Raw genomic sequence first — 19,249 nt, forward strand, 5'->3', positions numbered from 1 at the left:
ATGCTATACGTAAGTTCACAGTGCATTAGTGAATTGATATCACGTGACCGCTGCTGCTACGTTCTCTAGCTAGTGGGCGGGATAACACTACAGACAGAATGACAGCGCTAGAGATGATAGAGAAAAACGACAGCTTTTAAAAGATGTGAGACCAACACCTGAGCTACCAGAGCTTCAGTAAAGGTAAGGTCAGAACATTGTTGGTACTTTCTACAGTGAAAAGGAAGGATCGACTTTGTGGATGCTCCTCACTGAGTTGTCATTTTCGCCATGTTTCCAACACAAACAACAGATGTGCTGCCGTGTCATGAGATATATCTTGTTGGGTAGTATGGAGTATGGAGTCTATATCAAATAATCGTTTGTTTCTTTAATGGTGTTTATGTTAATTTTGTTAGATGGCTAAATGCTTGCTCATGTGGATCTTGTTGGGTTTTTTCTTTTTTATTATGAATTTTATATTTTGATAAGCATTGAGATGACTTTGTTGGAAATTGTGCTATACAAATGAAGTTGAATTGAATTAACACTTGCCAGCAGAAACATATGGAATTGTTATTGGTGTTGACATTGGTGGTCTCGATTTGCAACGCCCTGGCTACCCAACCCTAGTGCTCGAGACACGTCACTGACTGGTACATACATGATGTAACTGGGATAGCAAAGGCACTGTCTTGCTCCTGTGTATCACACATTCTGCTGCCTTAATAATGGAATAATACCACATAATAAATACAAAGATTGCATAGTGTGGACGCTGGAAAGGAAACACAGTGGCACTTAAAATAAATATTACAAAAAAAGAACAAATATAGTGGAATAGTCGACCTTAAAAAACACAGATCTCCATTGTAACAGTCTGAGTGTACGCGCACGCACGCACGCACGCACGCGACACACACACACACACACACACACACACACACACACACACACACACACACACACACACACACACACACACACACACACACACACACACACACACACACACACACACACACACACACACACACACACACACACACACACACACACGATGCTTCCTGGTGTGACAGTTAAAATGTAATATTGGTTCTAACAATGGTCAATTTTAAACATCTCAGTTTGACCTAAAAGATCCTCTTTATTTATAGATATTGATCATATACAAATCTTATAATCTACATGTGATCTACTTCATGAACTGTTGGAGTTATTTATTATTTAATCTCAGATTGTGTTTTCAAAACTTCATAATAATAATTTTTCCTGACAGGTTTACAGCAAAAATGCTATCTTTGTATTTGTAGAAATTAAATGTGTTGATTCTTGTACTTTTTTAATAGAATTGATCAGACTAATTGTAACAAAGTGTAACAACCTAAACGTTTTGGTTGAAGTTACTTCTGTTAGTCTGTGTCGTCTACCTGAGCATAAATCCATATTCATACATTTAAACAAACTCTGTGTGGACATACATGGGACGTGGAACGATTGATCCCTCGTGGTAGTCATAGCAACCAGTTTAGCCAAAGTAATGGCGAGACAGGAGGAGGCAGTGATGGCGATGTGGCTCAGATGATTGGACTGTGTTCATCTCCAAAGCCCAAGAGTTGGGTTTTAGTGACTCATCAAAAAAGGCTTTTCACGTGTTTTACATTCACCCTGAAGAACACGAGACCTCCTGAAGAACCGGGTCCAGCAGCTTCTCCTGAGACACACGGAGCCTGGTGTTCTGAGCTGCAATGCTTTTGGATTCATCCGCCCACTGGGATTGAGGTAAGTGGTGTGTAACACTACATGGAGCACAGGAGCACCATGTTTTCATACGATAATGCCAAAAAACCATCATCAGACCTCAGACAGTCACAACAGAGCACCTCTGAGCAGTGAGCTCACATCCTACTGATGAGCTGAGGATGAGGAGTGGGATGCAGACGAGGAAGAAGAAGGCGCTGCTGGAAGAGCTGGTGATTGACAGCGTTTTTTATTTCCTCCACGTGCCTGAGTCTCTGATTGAAAAGCACAAGAGCTAAGGTCTGCAAAGGATCTGAGGGTCATAGGTTCATACGGAGGTGTTCTGGTCTCTTAGAGTTCATGGGGTACGTCTGCTTTTTATAAAGGCCTGCATTGATGCCCGATGGGTGCCTGATGGGAAGTGGAGCAGACACTTCCAATGAACCACTTCCACTAATGTCCATTTGCTCTGCTACGTCCATGGGCTGATCCAGGGAGCTACTGGGACACAGCAGGGAGGAGTTATTGATTAACGAGGGGCCACGGGGCCACACGTCGCCACCGGCGAACTTCACCGGACTGAAGATGAAAGAAGAAGAACATGAGTTAGCGCTCAGAATGATCACTGTGGTCCATCATTCTCCACTAGTTCAGCTTAGGGACCAACACCAGCCTCTAATGACTAGTAAAAAATACTGAGCTTTAACACCTGCTGTGGGAAAAAATACCCACAACCCAGTACAAATTAGGAGTGTGACAATATCTCGATTTGACGATATATCACCATGTTTTGTCTCGCGATACGTTATCGATTCACTGGCGCCAAACGTCGATATTTTTTATCCTTCTTATTACACAAATTAAGTATAGGGCTCTATAAAATCCACATTAAAGGAATCACAAACAATATCAAATGAATAGAATTGGCATGCAATGCGTCACTGTGGAAAGAAAGGAACCTTTTTTTTTAATGGGGAATACATGTTTCTGGGGAGCGCTTATTCGGCGCGCCGCCCTCCTCCTCCCGTCTTGGCTGCATTAAACAGCACCTAAACCACCTGAAACACCGTCTAAACTGCCAAAAAACTACACAAATCAGCAGTGACTAAATACAGAGCCCATCAGTGCCTGCTTAACTTTAATGTGCCTGTGAAACTCCGCCCGTTTCTCGTGTAGAGCAGCGGCGCTCTGTGCAACTTCACCTGCTCACTGTGCTAACATCTCTTCAGAGATGTTAACACAGAAGATCTGTGGGAAAAGTTGCGTGTTGTTGTGGATGAGACCATCAATGTCAGGGTAAAGCACTGACTGAAATTTTATCAGACATTATGGACATTTATGTCAGTATTTTGAAATATCAACCAATCTGAGTAATAACAGGTAATTTTCGTATATTGTGCTTTTCTTAATCATTTTGTAAATTTTCTTCTTCTTTTGTGTGTTTTTGTTTGTTTATTTGTTTTGAAATCATTCTGTGTAAATTTGTTTTCATTTTTAGTCATTTGTGTACATTTTTGGTGTCAATATATATATTTGCAGTCAAACTTTTTGTATATTAATAGTTTTGTGTGGTTTTGGAGTCACTTGGTATATTTTTGCTGTATTCTTCTGTTGTTTTGTGTTTTTTTTTTTTTACTCATTTTGTGCATATACTTTGAGAGGCTGCACAAAATTAAACCAATGTGTCCCCCAAGCTGACAGTTGTCTATATCTGCTCCTCTCATAAAGACGAGCTCTTACCTCACAGGCGTTCTCGGACTCCCTAGAAACTTGCGTGGTGAGCGAACCTTTGGCTCAAAGGAGAACTTCTCTTTGATGTTTTCCAGCACAGAAGGGGCCACATACGTGAAACCCTGACAGAAGAAACAACAGTGTGAGAGATCAAACATTAACGATACAGACAGGGAAAAATAAAAAAAGGATCAGAGGTCAGATGAGTTTGCTCAACTCTCAAAAATGAACAGAATAGAAGAAAAATAGTGTAAGTTGTCAATTTGTGACCAAAGTAGATCAATAATTAAAGTCAGACACAAATATAGTTAAAATATGATACGATAACGTTCCTCCTTTTTGCTGAAGTGATCTTGGTAAATTGATTGTCTTTTGTGCACAAGTGCACAAAACACAATCAAAAGACAAAAAAGACAGAGAAAACACAAATTATTGTGTAAATTCTGACATAAGATAATTCACTTGTAGATATCTCAGTCCTTCCAAATACATAAATTCTATAACATTCCACAATATTTGCAGGGTTCACAGTTTTCAAATTTAACAAAAATTGGTTATAATTAGTCCACAAAGTGACTCGTATTTTTTATATTGCATTTCACTTGAACTAGATTTACATTTGAGAAAGTGAAAGGATAGAATACAGTTGTTTAAGATGCATGGGTTTCCTCCGGGTACTCTGGCTTCCTCCCACAATCCAAAAACAAGACTGTAAGGTTGATTGGAGTCTCTAAATTGCCCATAGGAGTGAATGAGAGTGAATAATTGTGTCTGTGTTGCCCTGCGATGGACTGGCACCCTGTGGCGCCAGGTGTACCCCTGCCCAGCGCCCAATGAAAGCCGAATATTGGCACCAGCAGACCCCCGTGACCCTGATAAACAGGAATAAGTGGGTCAGAAAATGGATGGATGGATTTTAAATCAGTGAATTATATATATTTATATATAAAGATGAAAAAATCTGAATTAACTGTTCAGGGGAGGGTAAGACATGCGACCCACTTATTTCAAAGTGACAACGTAAAATTCCAAAAAAAATATTCTGCATTTTTGAAAGAGTTGAAATTGCAGCAGGTGAACTAATCTGCTGATGAACGTGTCTACTAGTGACCCACCAGGAAGACTTGGTTTGCACTTTCACTGAGTGTAGAGTCGTCTGGGCTGTCCACTGGAGTCTGACTGGTAAACTTGGAATCAAACTGGCTGACGTCATCAGCAGATTGCTGCCAAACAACAAGTCCACATGTTAAAGAGGTTTAAAAGATGGATCACCAGGAACGGACGAAGTTGTGGGAACAAACTCACCAGAAAAGGTTTGAAAGGAGGCTCGACTTTACGAGCGAGGAGGTCGTCCCAGTTGATGTGTCTGAAGAAGGAGTGGCTCTAGGAGAGAAAGAGTAGCAGTCACATGACATGCGTCCCCACAACCTTGGACTGAGCTCAGTGGCTCAAACACTTACCTGGACCTCAGCAGCGTCTCCTGCTCCAGCTCCAAGTCTCAGCGACGCATTTCGTTTCAGCAGCTGAAATTCAGAGTTTAATGAGTATTTTTTCTGCTTTAGCACAGATGCACCATACGAGGGGGACGAGGTCTTCCTCAGCTCACCTTTTTCAGGAGGTCCCGAGCTTCTTGTGTGAGGTAGGGTGGAAGGCTGAGTTTGCATTTTAGGATTTTGTCAATGGTTTTCTTGCGGTTTTCTCCGGTGAATGGAGGCTGATGGAGAGAAGCAGGTCAGACACTAAAGTCCCTGTTTACACAACGTTTTCCTTTTGTTTCTAAAAAGTTCAGCATTCACACGGCAACGTTTTCAAAACAATCTCTGTTTACGAGACCGCTGGGAGCATAAAAAACAATGTAGTTTACATGCCAGGCAAATAGATGGCAGTATGACTTTGCAATTCCTCTGAACACAACTAAAAGTAGAGCTGCAGCCTTTGGAATTTAACTGAATTTCTCCAACAAAGGGTTGATTTATTTCAGTCACTTAAATCAGTGGAGACATATTTCATGCCTGCACCAGATTCTGACAACAACCACAGTGCTGCAATCCTACTGAGAGCTATTAGACCAAACCCAGAGTCACGCTTAATCATTTTTACACAGACTCTGGTTAGACTCGGGTCAGACGCTGCACGGGAAAATAACGGTCAGGTGATGTGTCTAAATAAGCGTGAGAAAGAAGCACAAATGTTTCCTGAGGAGGTGAATGGAGGCTGTCCTCTGGTACATAAATAAATGATGTTATAAAATGCATAAACAACTCGTTCATGACTCGTCGTGTTGCTGTGTAGGGCTGCTCGATTAATCACGATTACTTTAGTCATAATTGAAATCACGATTATTCAAAAGATTATTTGTTAACCAATAAGTTGTTTAATTTTTGTACAAAAAAACCATAAAATATATTCTTTAAACATAAATAAAATCCTTCAAACACTACAATCAAGTATGTCTTTGCGCTATGTCTTCATCATCAAACCCGAAGTGTTCCCATATATGAGAATATGACTTGCCACTTGTTTACCAAGTGTTTTTGCTGCATTTGTCCTGCCATGTTTCAGACCACTAGCCACAACTTTCCTCATGTTAGCCTGCAGACTAGCTTTGGCTTTGAGAGGGGCGGGGCGGAGGGGAGGAGCTTGCATGTGCGTGGATTAAACAATTCAAAGTTAGTATTAATAACGTGTGTGTGCCAAGCTTTATTATTTGTAGATGTCCGGAATAGTGGATTTGTTTTATTTAGTTTTTTCTCGATTATGTTATCTTTGTAATCATTGGGTATAATAATCAAAATCTTAATCAAATTTCGATTAATTGAGCAGCCCTATTGCTGTGCGTCGCATATGTAAAAGCAGCTCTCTGAGTTGTGTGTGTTTCAGCAATAAACCTCTACGTAGCGTCTGTAGCATCACATGATGCTGCTTGTCATGTTTACAGTTGTATGCAGAACGAGGGACTAGTCATTAAAGAAACTTGCCTCAGATCATTCTACATGTGCGCCCCGCACACAAATATGAATAGTATCAGACAAAAATGATTTCAGACTGAGAGATCAGCTTTATGCCGTAATATGTCGGCCTTGAGTTGGGTCTAACTTTGTAGGTCTGATTAAAGCTAGCCTGTCCGTGACACAGATAGTGTCTATTCCCTTTTACACGGAGACGGAGAGGGAAGTGATTTCAAAAATTTCCATTCTGGAACCCGTTTTTTAAAGTTCAGTCTTCACCAAAACGCCGTTACCGTGGCAATGGACCGCCAAAACGCAACAAAACTTGTGTAAACAGGGCCTAAAGTTCAGCTGGAAACCAATCACACGGTGCAGCATTCAGCTGAGAGTGCACTTACTGCTCCTGTCAACATGTCGTACATCAGAGCTCCCAGACTCCACCAGTCCACCGCCCGGTTATGTCCACTTCTCATCAGGATCTCTGGAGCCCTAAAGGGGGGAAACGGTAGAATGAGCCAGACTTCTATGTAATCAAACACTATTAGTGTGTGTCCTACATGTATTCAATGGTTCCACAGAAGGTGTGAGTGACGGTCCCATCGTGGATCGATTCTTTACACAAACCAAAGTCGGTGAGTTTGACGTGTCCTGAAAACCAAGGCAGGTAAAGGTAAAGTGCATTTAACAACAGAAAGCAGTTCCAAGGAACACTAGGACTCATTTGTTATCTTTACCATTGTTGTTGAGCATGATGTTCTCAGGTTTCAAGTCTCTGTAGATGATGCCTTTTTGGTGCAAATGACCCAATGCCATTGAGATTTCAGCCAGGTAGAAACTGTCCAGAGAATAGAAGACAAATGTCTTACGGTTGGTGTGAACATCTATTAAATCCATGTTTCCATGAGCACATCACAGGACGAACAGGACAGACGGATGTAAGAATAACGTAACATGTCCTTTAAACTTCAAATAGAAGCAGCACAACAACATATCTGTTCTTGACAGCAGGGGTTCTCAACCTTGGGGTCAGGACCCCATTTGGGGTCGCAAGACAATGGGAGCTCACCAAATGCCTTCAAGAAAATAGGAATATCTTTTAAACACTGAGCAGATTTTTGCACATTTTTACCCTTTTTTCTGCAATGACAACTATACTAAACTTCAAAATTTTCATCACATTTTCTTGCAATATTTTTGCTCCTTTTAAGGCATCTTTGCTACATTACTCCCATTTCTGCCACTTCTCCATCAAATTTCAATGCCTTTTCTGCACTTTTTTTTCTTCTTTCAAAACATTTTCAGCCCTTATAAACCCTTTCCACCACTTTTCCCACCTAATGTCGCATATGTTGACCCATTGTTGTCACTTTTAACATTTTTTCACCATATGTCATGCCTTTTTTATTTATTTATTTTTTTGCCAATTTAACCACATTCACAATTATCATGCCCATTATTTGCCAGTTTCATAATGATACGTCAGTATTTCACTATTTTTGGTCATTTTTAACCCATTTTTTCTGATTAAAACAAGGATTTATACATTTAAGATGACTATATACTATGGCAAAAATAATAAATAAATATATAATAAACTGGATATTATTCAGATAAATAAATAAATGTGGTCATCACAGATTCATAGGACAATGAACCATCATATTGCTGACTTTATGGACGGACCCCAAAAATCTCTCCCCTTTATTCCCCTTATAGATGGCCCTGTCTCCACATGACTGTTCTTCAATGTCCATATCTATGTTCAACCACCTTCAGGTACAGTGGGGGTCCCCGGTCTCTGGCTGAAAAGGTTGAGAACTACTGCTCTAAAGCATCACAGAATAAATACACTGTAGAGCTTCATATTAACTAAATTAAAAAGGCTTAAAGCCCAGTTTAATTTAATTAATATGAAGCTCTACAGTGAAACAACTGAAACATGCACAAGCAAACAAAATGTCCTGTGCTGCTCCTATGAGTCCAAAAAGCATTCAGAGAAATTCAAAAAACCTAAACAAGGAAAAACATGGCGGTGTTTGTAAAATGGACAGATAAATTGTGGCTGTGAGGGCCAGGCTTCCCAACACAGATGGTGACATTATTTAGACACCAGCTGCAGATTCACTTTAAAACCACATTAAAGGAACGCCCGGGGCTGTTGGAGCGGTGTGACTAACCTTTTTAAAAAATGTTGTGTAATAATCTAATCGACAGGAAAATAGTCGGTTGGCAGCATTATAAAAGGTTTATATTTTTTTTAAATATGAGTTAAAAGACATTTTTGAATGTTTATTGTAGCTAAGATAATTTGGTGTCATGGAATCAGTGAAGTTGTGGTAAAGCCCCATGACACATGACTCATGACTATTTTTACTATTCAAGCGTGGGAACCTGGCTTACAGCTAATAAAAGATTCAGGTTTGTAAACAACAAAAAGGTGTTTTGTACCTGCAGCATGGGAGGCTACCTTATCTTACTTTAAAAATAAAAAAGAAAGATATCACTGTAATATTACAGAGAAAAACAAAAAAAAAACTGGGGTGATCTTTGAATTTTAGGCAGTGCCCCTAAGTTTAGAACTGGACAAAAACAGATGGTGTCTTTGGGCAGGAAGAGACAGATTTAACTCACCATGCTGTGTCTTCCATGAAGATGCCCTCTCTTTCTAGCTGCATAAACAACTCCCCACCTGCAAACATCACAATAACAGTCACACAGTTACAACAGCATTAAAAGAAAGATCCACACTGACACAGGAAAAAAAAAACAGTGTTTCATGGCCTGCATTAGCTATGTGCAATCCCAGGTAGTGTCTACTTGAAGGGATATAATTAACACAAAATATTTTCAAAATCAAATATTAGAGCCCTATAAAATCTACGTTAACGGAATTGCGGAAGGAATCAACCACTGAAAACAGAATCCACTGTTCAACGCAGAAATGGACAGAATCGGGATGAAATGCCGTCACCGTGAGACAAAGAACATTTTTTAATGAGGAAATGTTCCTGGGCCGCTCATTAGGTGCACTGCCCGCACCCTCCCGTCGTGGCCGCTTCAAACACTGCCTAAACATTGTCTAAACCACCAAAAAACTACACAACTCAACACTCACTCCTACATACTCAGCCCACCAGTGCCCGCTTAACTTTAATGTGTCTGCGAAGCTCCGCCCGCTTCTCGAGTAGCGCTGCAGCACTCCATGAAAACATGATCAGCTTTAATCAGCTTCACCTGCTCAGTATTTGATCAACATCTCATCAGAGCTACAGAAGATCTGTGGATAAAGTTGTTCTGTTGTTGTGGACGAGACCATCGATGTCGGGGATTGTAGAGTCTGAAACATCCTAGTTCAATGATAACTTCTGATACTGTAAAATATTCTGGCCCCTACTGGTGAAATACATTTGTTTTTGTTTTATCATTAAGGTCTGGAATGATGTCATCAGGATAATTTAAATTAGGATATTTATTATCAAATTGAACTTAATAAGCCTGCTCAGATACAATAATCCATTGATCCCTGAGGGCAAACTGGGTGACATTAATGCTGCTCTCATACATCTTTATTGGACATATAAATAGCAGTCAGAATAATCCATGTCACTACAATATACATCTACTAGGGATGTAACGATTCACTCAACTCCCGATACGATTCGATTCACCATACTGGGTTCACGATACGATTCTCTCACGATTGATTTTACAAAATGGGAATGGAGACAAATATTCCTTAATTTTTTGGGGGGAAAAAAACTACAAAATACTGTACTATTTTCCTTTTATATTTAATTGTCAAAAGAATCCCTTGATAAACTATTAAAAACAATGCAATTCAACAAAAAATAAATCTTGAATGAAATAAACAAAGGAATAATACAAATGAAGAAGCCTATTAATTTAAATTCTGGTTCTATAGTAAACAAAGCAAAACTGCATAATAGTTCCTTTTCTTTTTAAAAGTGCAACTGAAAATGTATTTTGTGCCATAACAATTAGACTTAAAAAAAGCCATTTCACTGTATTTACGTCAGATATTTGTTTGGACCAGCAGATGGCGCTGGTAACCCAGTGGTCGGTTGGCATGCAGATATCCTTGCAGTGAAGAAGAGACGCTATGCTAGCAGACAGAGCTAATAGAAAAATGTGAGTTTTACATATATTCCCGAAATATTACAGATATTCGGTGCTAAAGGGGTAACCCCCAATTTCCACTGGATGCGGCTCTGCTGTGTTCCGTCACCGCCGCGTCACCGGAGCTGATAGGTTTCCATTTTAGTCTGTGTGTTAATTTCCACCGGGTCCGCTGCGGTGCGTGTCAGCTCCTTCCTAGATGCGGTAGTCCGGTGCCCTGCGCCAGATATATGCAGGGCTTCTATATCTGGCGGATACCTGAGCATGACACATCAATCAGCACAGAGCAAATGAAGCTAAACAGGAAATTAAGCACGTACTCCGCAATAAAATATCGGGTTACTTTTCAAAATAAAACCCGTCAGATTATATTTTAAGTAAATACATCACCATAACGTCATAATGTGTAAAAACAAATTCACATCCACTACATTGATTCCTCTCATACTGAAACTACACTGTAAACGACAACCACTTTGATTTAGTTCATGTTTTACTGGTGCAGTTTTATCTCTTCTCTGTTGGCTGTTGCTAAAAAATGTGGCTGTGACAAATCCAGAGTCCAACATTCTTGTTCTCCTTCGTTAGGAACACTGACCTGTTTATTGTTGTGTTTATAACACATACATTTAACCGCGTTCTCGCGCGATTATATAAATATTGTGACAACTGCTCTGTCTCGTGACGTCACACTCGTTCAACCGGAGCGCACGGCGGCGCACTCCAAACGCAACCGGTGTGAATTACCGGACAGCGGAGAAATACCGGATCAGTGCTGTGGGGCAGCGGAGAAGTGTCCAGTGAAAACCCCGGGTCAGGAATCACTTATAAACATGTTTAAGGTAGATGGCGGCCAGAAAGAAAGTAGGAACAGATTCCGCCCGCTGCCTACACTTTTAGACGAGAAGGATATAAAAAAAAGTACTGCGATTCAATTTTCAGAGCATCGATGTGAATTGTGATACCTATGAATCGATTTTTAACTGCCTTACGATTAATCGTTACATCCCTAATATCCACTTTTTATTGTAACTTACCCATTATTTTTAATTACTTTTTTATTTTTGACATACATTTTTGTTTATTCATGGTTCTCTTTTTTATTAGTATTTATTTTGTTTCCTCACAGGAGTTAAAAACTAATATTTTCAGAAAAAATGTATTTCATATAATTAAAAAAAAAATGAATTAATAAAATAATAATCTGGAAAACACAAAATTTGAAAAAAAAAAAAAAAAAAAACACAACTGGATTTTATAGGGCCCTAAAAACCATCCAACAAAAAATATTTTTGCACATCTTGAATCATAAATAAAATATCTCAGAAAACAGACAAAAATACAGAATTCACTTCCTTAAAATGCAATTTTGTTATTTTTCTTCATGTATTTTATTAACTAAAATCAAGCAGAAATTGCACATGCCTGTTTTAGGACAAAATCACACAGTTATTTGCATTTTTCCAACACAAAATGAGTAGCCTAACTGTAACAAACATTACATTTTGCACAAAAAGGTTTAAGTGATTTAAACCCGTGTCTTTGGTGCATTTCTGCAGCAGAGAAATATGGAATTAATGACAATAGTTAACTCCAATAACCACATTTATTATATCTGACATTATTTTAGGAAGTTGAAAAGCCAGAAATGACATCTGATTCTAGGGAAAGCCAATGAAATAGAAACAAAACAGAAAGGAGTGAAGTGAGTTATTAGAAGGAACATTGGTGAACATTAGCAGGAGAGAATATGCTACTGATTCCCCAAAAACTATCATCATTCTTTCTTCAAAATTGAAGAGTGATGTAGTCTCTATCAGCTGTCAAAGCTGCCTTTGAATGGAAATGTGATTTATGTGGAGAATTACAGTATCAATACCATCTGTAATTAGATACCCAAAGTGTTACACATAGAAATACTGTTACCCATTTAGACTGAAGCTCATCAAATCACTCACCACTCAGATACTCCAGGATGAGGTACAACTTGCCCCCCGTCTGAAAGGCGTAGATGAGGTCCACAATGAAAGGATGCTTTACCTCCTCCAGAATGTTCCGCTCAGCTTTGGTGTGTGCCGTGTCCTTCGCGTTCCTCACAATCATTGCCTGTTAAATAGCAGAAAAGGTCTCATTAAGCCTAGAAACACAGATAAAGTCAGTCAGCTGCTTTAGTTCAGGCCAACAAGAGCACATGGAGCTCTTTGAAGAGGTGGAGTAAACAGTGTTAGAACCAGGGTTGGTGTCATTAATTACAATTATGGCATAAATATAATTGTAATTTATAACACATGTTGCTGTCATAATCGTAATTAAATTGTAACTGAGTTTAGATAATTAAATTTCTAATTGTAATTGCCATGAAGATTCTAAAAAACATGGTCCATTATAATTTAATGCAAAGCTGGGGAACCATGTAACAATTCTATGTACAATTATACACATATGTAGTTAACAATTATTAGAATATGTTTCATATCAAGCTTTCCCACATTTTACCATTTCTAAAAAATTTAATCCTGGGCTATAATGACACAAAAAGGCTCAGACGCCCACACCAAAAATATTAAAACCTATATTTTCATTGATTAGGAAGCCTAACGAGGTAACCAATTGATAGTAAAGAAATTAAATGATAGATGCTTTTAGTGTATTTTACAGCTGATTCATGATCTGTTATCATAACAGAAAGCTAACACGAAGGAAGGTTATCTTTCATTAGGTTATTTATTTCAGGCTCAGTAATTGTGATTAATTGGAAATGAACTTCAGCAATTGAGAATGTAATTGTAATTGACTTAATGAGGATAAAAAATAGTTGTAATTTAATTACCCCAACCCTGGTTAGAACACATTCTCTGTGCTTCATATTTGTAATTTGAGCCTTATTATTGCTGAAAAAGCCACAAAACAACAATCAATGATTTCAATGTGCAGAGGACTAGAGTCAGCTAAATATTCACGGAGCAAACTTGTATTATCTGTTAACACAGGTCGTTTGTGTCTGCTCAAACATGATTATGACGATGATGCATCTGCCTGCACTACTATGTATGAACACTAGAGGGCAGTTCAGCACATGTTTCAGGGTTGAATTAAGGACAACCATGTTGTGCTCCAGTCCTTAAAAACCATTGTTCACTCACCTTCTTCAAAACTTTCATCGCAAATATCTTTCCAGATGTGGCGCCGGATACTTTACGGACTTGAAACACCTGTAAAAGAAAAAAAAAACATTATGTTATTAAAGAAGAATTGGAGTACCAAACACATTTTTCATATAAGACATAAAACCAGGGGAGATTATTGCACCTTCTCTGAAAACTAGTACATATTTCTAAAGCCCAAGACTTGAATAAAGGATCATTTCAGAAAAACTAAAATCAGGAACTTTGTCCACAAAAAAACTTTCAATAAAATGATAACTACAGAGTAAAATTGTTTTTAAAGAAGTGATAGGTCAGTAAAAATGGAGGAAACTATAGTTAAACATTGTAATAACAAAATTGATTGTAAATGAATTTACATATATTACTTTTCACATTTTCAAACATATATGGAATCCCTTTCTGTAATTTTACAATCCAATGAATCCAATCATAAGCCAAAAGATCCATTAAATGACTGGATGACATAAAGAAACACTGTGGGGGAAATAAACCATGGATAAATAACAGTAACTAATAAAGATCGAGTTGATCTGCAGTGTCAATGGGAATCTAATGGCTCACCTTTCCATATCCTCCTTTTCCCAACACTTTGAGAAGCTCAAAGCACTCAGGCCTGATCTGCTCTGTTCCTTTGTTCACGCTGTTCTCTGAAATCTCAAACTTCTCACAGTCGTCCATGTTACTAAATAAAATAAAACAGAAAAGTTAGAAGTTCAACAAGTTACGACTGTGCCTGATGTAAACGTTGTCCAATATGGAGCCGATACAATATCAGTGCCAATCAGACATACTTTTACTTATTTTGTAGGTTTGATCAAGTGATATTACAATAGTCAGCAACAGGAGGTATGAGAAAGTACTGGAGTGGATTCTAGAATGGACTACTTCTATCCCAGCGCTATATCGCAGATTTTAGGATAGGTCTCAATGCAAAATTCCAATTTTCTTTTTTGAGAAATGTGATTATTTTTCGTGAACTTCTTTTTGTTACACATTCCATGCATTAAAAAAACCTGCTGTATTTATTTCCTGTAACGTACCATTTAAACAAACTGGAGATGTATGCATTGATTATCGATCCACCATTCACTTGTATTCAATATTATTATTTTTAATATTTTGCACCTTATCTTTCATTTGCACATTTTCTTTGTGTTGTCTTGCTCCTTTTTACTGCATGTGTGTAATTATTATCATTAGTATTGTTTTAGCCCTCTGGGATTAATAGAGTTATTTTTGATTCTGAAGTTTGAATGATGATGCTTTCAGTATTTCTCTGGTTTTCAGACACAATCTAAAACATGTGCTGTGTGTTAGGATTTTAAAGATGGCTCCTTATTGACTGGTTTGGATTGAATATGTGCACATACTATGTGGTTTGTCTCATGATCACCAAATAGCTGATATAAATCATTACAATAGTGGGTTTTTTTTCTGATGTTGGAGCAGCAGCTTTTTACTGCAATCAGATTTTTCCACATTTTTTCAGAGCTCTAATGACTACGTGCTAATTCTGTAGTTTGTGATGGTGTAACAGTCTTTTCACTTTAAGCTGTCACAAGAAGTGTAATACCAACGATTACATCAGCATCTCAGGAACACACACAGCTAGGGCACTTTGAATCTTTTCTAAATGTTTAGAAAACAGTTTAGAATTGATAGGGAATAATGAACAATGACTTTCCCTAGTGTGTGTCAGGTCTCTGTGGCTCATACTCACAAGTCAAAGCTGCTGCATTGGTCCATGTATTCACTGAGCTGAGCCTAAAAACAAGACAACACCAATTTAGGACACAGGAATGTGAGGCAAAGCTGATTTACACACACACACACACACACACACACACACACAGCTCTTTTTAATAAAGGGAAACAGCTAAAGCTACTAGAGTTAGCTCTAAACTTGAGGTTCCTAAAGTGGGGTACGCAAATTGTCATAGGGGGTACATGAATAAAAAAATTAAAACTGGAAACTAGAATATAAATCTACCAGCAGTCAGAAGCCTCATTGGATACGTTGTATGTGACATTACATCTGTGGTTCACAACTTTTTTGGGTCCAGGCGACCCCACTTTGGGCCATGACCCCAAGTTTGAAAAACACCGCATTACATCATTATGTTTTTTAGGTGTGCAGGAGTAGGAGGTAAACTGCTTCAGGTTAAATGTCTGAAGGGGTACGGGAATGTGAAAAGTTTGGGAACCACTGCTCTAAACCATGTGTCACACTCACGACCCAGGGGCCAAAACCGGCCCTTTAGAGCATCAAATTCGGCCCACGGGAGAAAGTAAAAATTATAGAAAAAAATTGAATGATTGCGTAAATTACAAAAATAATATAATTTTAGTAATTTCAATTCACTAATTTATTGAAACTCGACAATAGTTTGCGGGACTTGCATTTATCCTTTGTTTATATCACATGATTGAAGTCATTTTTAAATTGCAAATTGTGGAAAAAATAAAAAACTTTCAATATTTCCACAAATCTTGTAAATTCTCACAAACAGTTCCACAAAATTTCTCTAAATTACACAAAAATTGTTGGGGGGGGAATCAATATTTGAAGTAAATAGAGCTGACATTGAAAACTAAGGCACAATTTTGTTTTTCACCCTCACCTAAAATCCAAATTTGGCCCCTGAACTAAAATGAGTTTGACATCCCTCCTCTGAACTTATAACTGAGCTTTAAGATGACATAAACTCTCCAAAATAAAAGCCAAGTAAACTGTTACAACTTAATGAAGCTTAACTAATAGCTCATTAAGTAAAACTAGCATTAGCTCGCTCGCTAGCATTAGAATCCTTACCTGGCCAAAACAAGAGAATCATTAGCATCTGGAGCATTAGCTTTAGCAGGAGCTAGTCGGTATGTAGTAAACGCTCTCTTCTTTTAACAGCGTAAGGAAATATCGACTTAAAACGCGTTTACAGCAGATATTCAAAACAACTCGCAACACACATGTAGCTCAAAGTATTGCCAGTGTATTTATTTAAGAAACATCGGTATAGACAGCACCGATTCTAATATCGGACTGATATTTCCGCACTGTACACGGTATGTTCATATTTAAGGGGTTTTATCACATAGTCATGTCTTGTTGTAAATAAATAAATACAAAAACAAATAAACTACGACAACAACGTCACTGATTGTATTAACAACAATAAAGGATGACACTACATGAGCTAAACAGACAGCGAGACATTGGCTTGATATCGGTACTTGCGCAAATTATGAACAATAAACTAATTTTGATATATAAATATGGTCACATACTATTAATAATAACGTACACTTAAATTGTGTGTAACAAATGACTGGTTAACGCTGTACGAGAATTAGCGGGAAATTGTTGGACGCGGGTTGTCCGATATTGGAACCCTAGCCGAGTTAGCATCGCGGGCCTCTGAATAGCTAAAAGGGAAGCAGCTAAACGGCGCTAATGTTTAACCGAGCTTCTGCTGCTCCACTCACCCCGTCTTCTAGTTCGTCGTCGGAGACATTATTGTCCGGCTGATCCAAATCGATATCAAAAACTCCTGCCATGGTCCCGGCGCTCAGCTCCGCGTTCAATAGGATTAAACACAGTCCCGCTCCCCCGCCTCATGGAGAGCCATTCCCGGTACAGACGGGCAGCGAGCACAACATGTTAGCATAGCCGCTAACCAAAACAACACGAGCAGCGAGGGAAGCGCCCTGGTGCTTGCGCCTCTGCTGGCCAATGGCAGTACTACAATTATTTGGTTTCCCTTGAATTCTACAGTTATTATCAATGAAAAGCAGATACTTCTGTTAACTTTGTGATTTCCTTTGTTCAGACAAAATATCAGACAGTTGTTTAATCGAGGACTTCAACTTTTAATCTATATAAAATACTAAACAGAGCAGCTTTTAAAGTATTATGTTTTTTTATTGTAACATGGATCCCCTGGGACTGAAATAAATTGTATTATTATTATTATTATTATTATTAATAGTAGGAGTAGTATAATGTAAGCATTAATACAGGCAACAATACCTTTTTGTATTTTTTTTTTTCATTTAATTTGTTTATTCTTGTTCTTATTTTGTGTGTTTTTGGAGTCATTTTGTGTATTTTTACTTGTCATTTTGAATGTTTTCCAGCAATGTATGGGTTTATTGTGTGCATTTTGTTCATTTTCATTCGAGCAATGTATATTTTAGCAGTCATTTTGTCTGTTTTTGGAGTAATTTAATTTAATGGAAGAGCCGCATGTGGCCACCAGTTACCAATGTCTCTATTAGTATGTGTATTAGTATATGTGTGACCAATATTTAACATCTATTCATACCCACCAATATGTAATGTCAAGTGAAAATGGATGAAAGTTGCCTTAGCACAGTGTGACTCTAAACCACGTGTGTCAAATCCAACCCTTGGCCTGTTCGAGAAAGTAGAAACATTTTCTAAATTACCAATTAATTCAGTTGTGCGTGTCTCACCCCCTACAACTACAAAAAATCAATTCAATACAATCCACAATATTTGCTCTCAGTTTTATAGAATATCCATGTTCCTCAAGTTTTATTGTGGGTTATGCTTTGTCATGTCTTGTAAAAGACATGTTTGTCAAACTTTACCGACTCGATTGTTAATGTGAAAGTACATGTAAGTCATACATAAAATACTCAAGTACAGGTAAAACAGTACCTCAATTATTTAGTACACAAAGTAAAAGTTACTATAGTTACTTCACCCCCCATGTTTATTTTTGGTAATAAATCTATACATCTCGTGTATAAACTTCAAAAGGAAAAGACCAAATCTTGCACAATTAGAACTTAATTTATTTTTCACAAAGCCATGTGTAAGAAATAAAAGGTTTGTCAAAAATGTACAATTCTTTTTCAAAATAAGATAACAATTAATTCAAATAAAAATAAAATAAAAATGTATTTGATTAATTTTGGTTTGAAAATAAAGGATACAAGTGAAGTTCTTTTTTGTATACTTCAATTTGGATTTGGATAAATAAATAAATACAGATATTTTAAAAATGAAGCAGTGTTTTTGCATGTTTTCATTTTGTAGAAAATTGTTAAAAATGTCCCACATTATTGGAAATGTTCTTTAGAATGACCTCTAAATAGTTTTATTTTATTTATTTTCTATGTTAGTTTCTTGATTTTTGAATATTTTATTAATGTAGTTGTCTTTGTTATTACAATTAAAATTTAAAAAAATAATAATAATAAAAAAAAACCTTTGTTGTCCTGCACACCCACCAGAAGGTGGCAGTAAAAAATTAAAAATCTTGTTTTTACTGTCGGCAAGGAAGGTATTTGTCATAAACTCACAATTCTAAATAAAAACACTTTTTTAACAAAGAGTTGACACAAATTCAGTTCCGAAATTCCATCAGACACACTAAAAAGTGTACAATTGTAATTCTTATAGTGCTTAGCTACTCTGATGTGTAATAAAACTTAGGTTGTGATAGTCACACTATTCTGTATACCCAGATTTCTAAATAGATCAGATGGTCCCATTATTACACAAACAATATAAACTGAATGAAG

At 37.6% G+C, this 19,249-nt stretch overlaps 1 protein-coding gene across 1 annotated transcript; it reads right to left on the reverse strand.

Moving 5' to 3' along the window:
- Window positions 1–491: 491 nt before the first annotated feature.
- On the reverse strand, window positions 492–17,396 carry rps6kb1a (ribosomal protein S6 kinase b, polypeptide 1a). The gene is made up of 15 exons (XM_028467092.1): window positions 17,183–17,396; window positions 15,423–15,466; window positions 14,264–14,384; window positions 13,679–13,747; window positions 12,494–12,641; window positions 9,030–9,087; window positions 7,133–7,233; window positions 6,956–7,046; window positions 6,797–6,887; window positions 5,057–5,164; window positions 4,911–4,973; window positions 4,756–4,833; window positions 4,566–4,673; window positions 3,460–3,572; window positions 492–2,298 (listed from the first exon to the last, which is right to left on the reverse strand). The coding sequence occupies exons 1-15, from the start codon at window positions 17,252–17,254 to the stop codon at window positions 2,040–2,042; spliced, it is 1,524 nt and encodes a 507-aa protein (XP_028322893.1). The 5' UTR covers window positions 17,255–17,396; the 3' UTR covers window positions 492–2,039.
- Window positions 17,397–19,249: the final 1,853 nt, after the last annotated feature.

This window comes from Gouania willdenowi, chromosome 14 (genome assembly GCF_900634775.1).
Source record: "Gouania willdenowi chromosome 14, fGouWil2.1, whole genome shotgun sequence".
NCBI lineage: Eukaryota > Metazoa > Chordata > Actinopteri > Blenniiformes > Gobiesocidae > Gouania > Gouania willdenowi.

What these genes read in the sequence shown, in the direction of transcription:
- rps6kb1a (XM_028467092.1), bottom strand. Translation starts at nt 17,254, where the DNA reads ATGGCAGGAGTTTTTGATATCGATTTGGATCAGCCGGACAATAATGTC. An exon ending in GAAAAGGAGGATATGGAAAG is followed by an intron (nt 13,748 to 14,263) that starts GTGAGCCATTAG and finishes TTTCTTTTACAG; the next exon opens with GTGTTTCAAGTCCGTAAAGT. An exon ending in TTCATGGAAGACACAGCATG is followed by an intron (nt 7,234 to 9,029) that starts GTGAGTTAAATC and finishes TTCTCTGGACAG; the next exon opens with TTTCTACCTGGCTGAAATCT.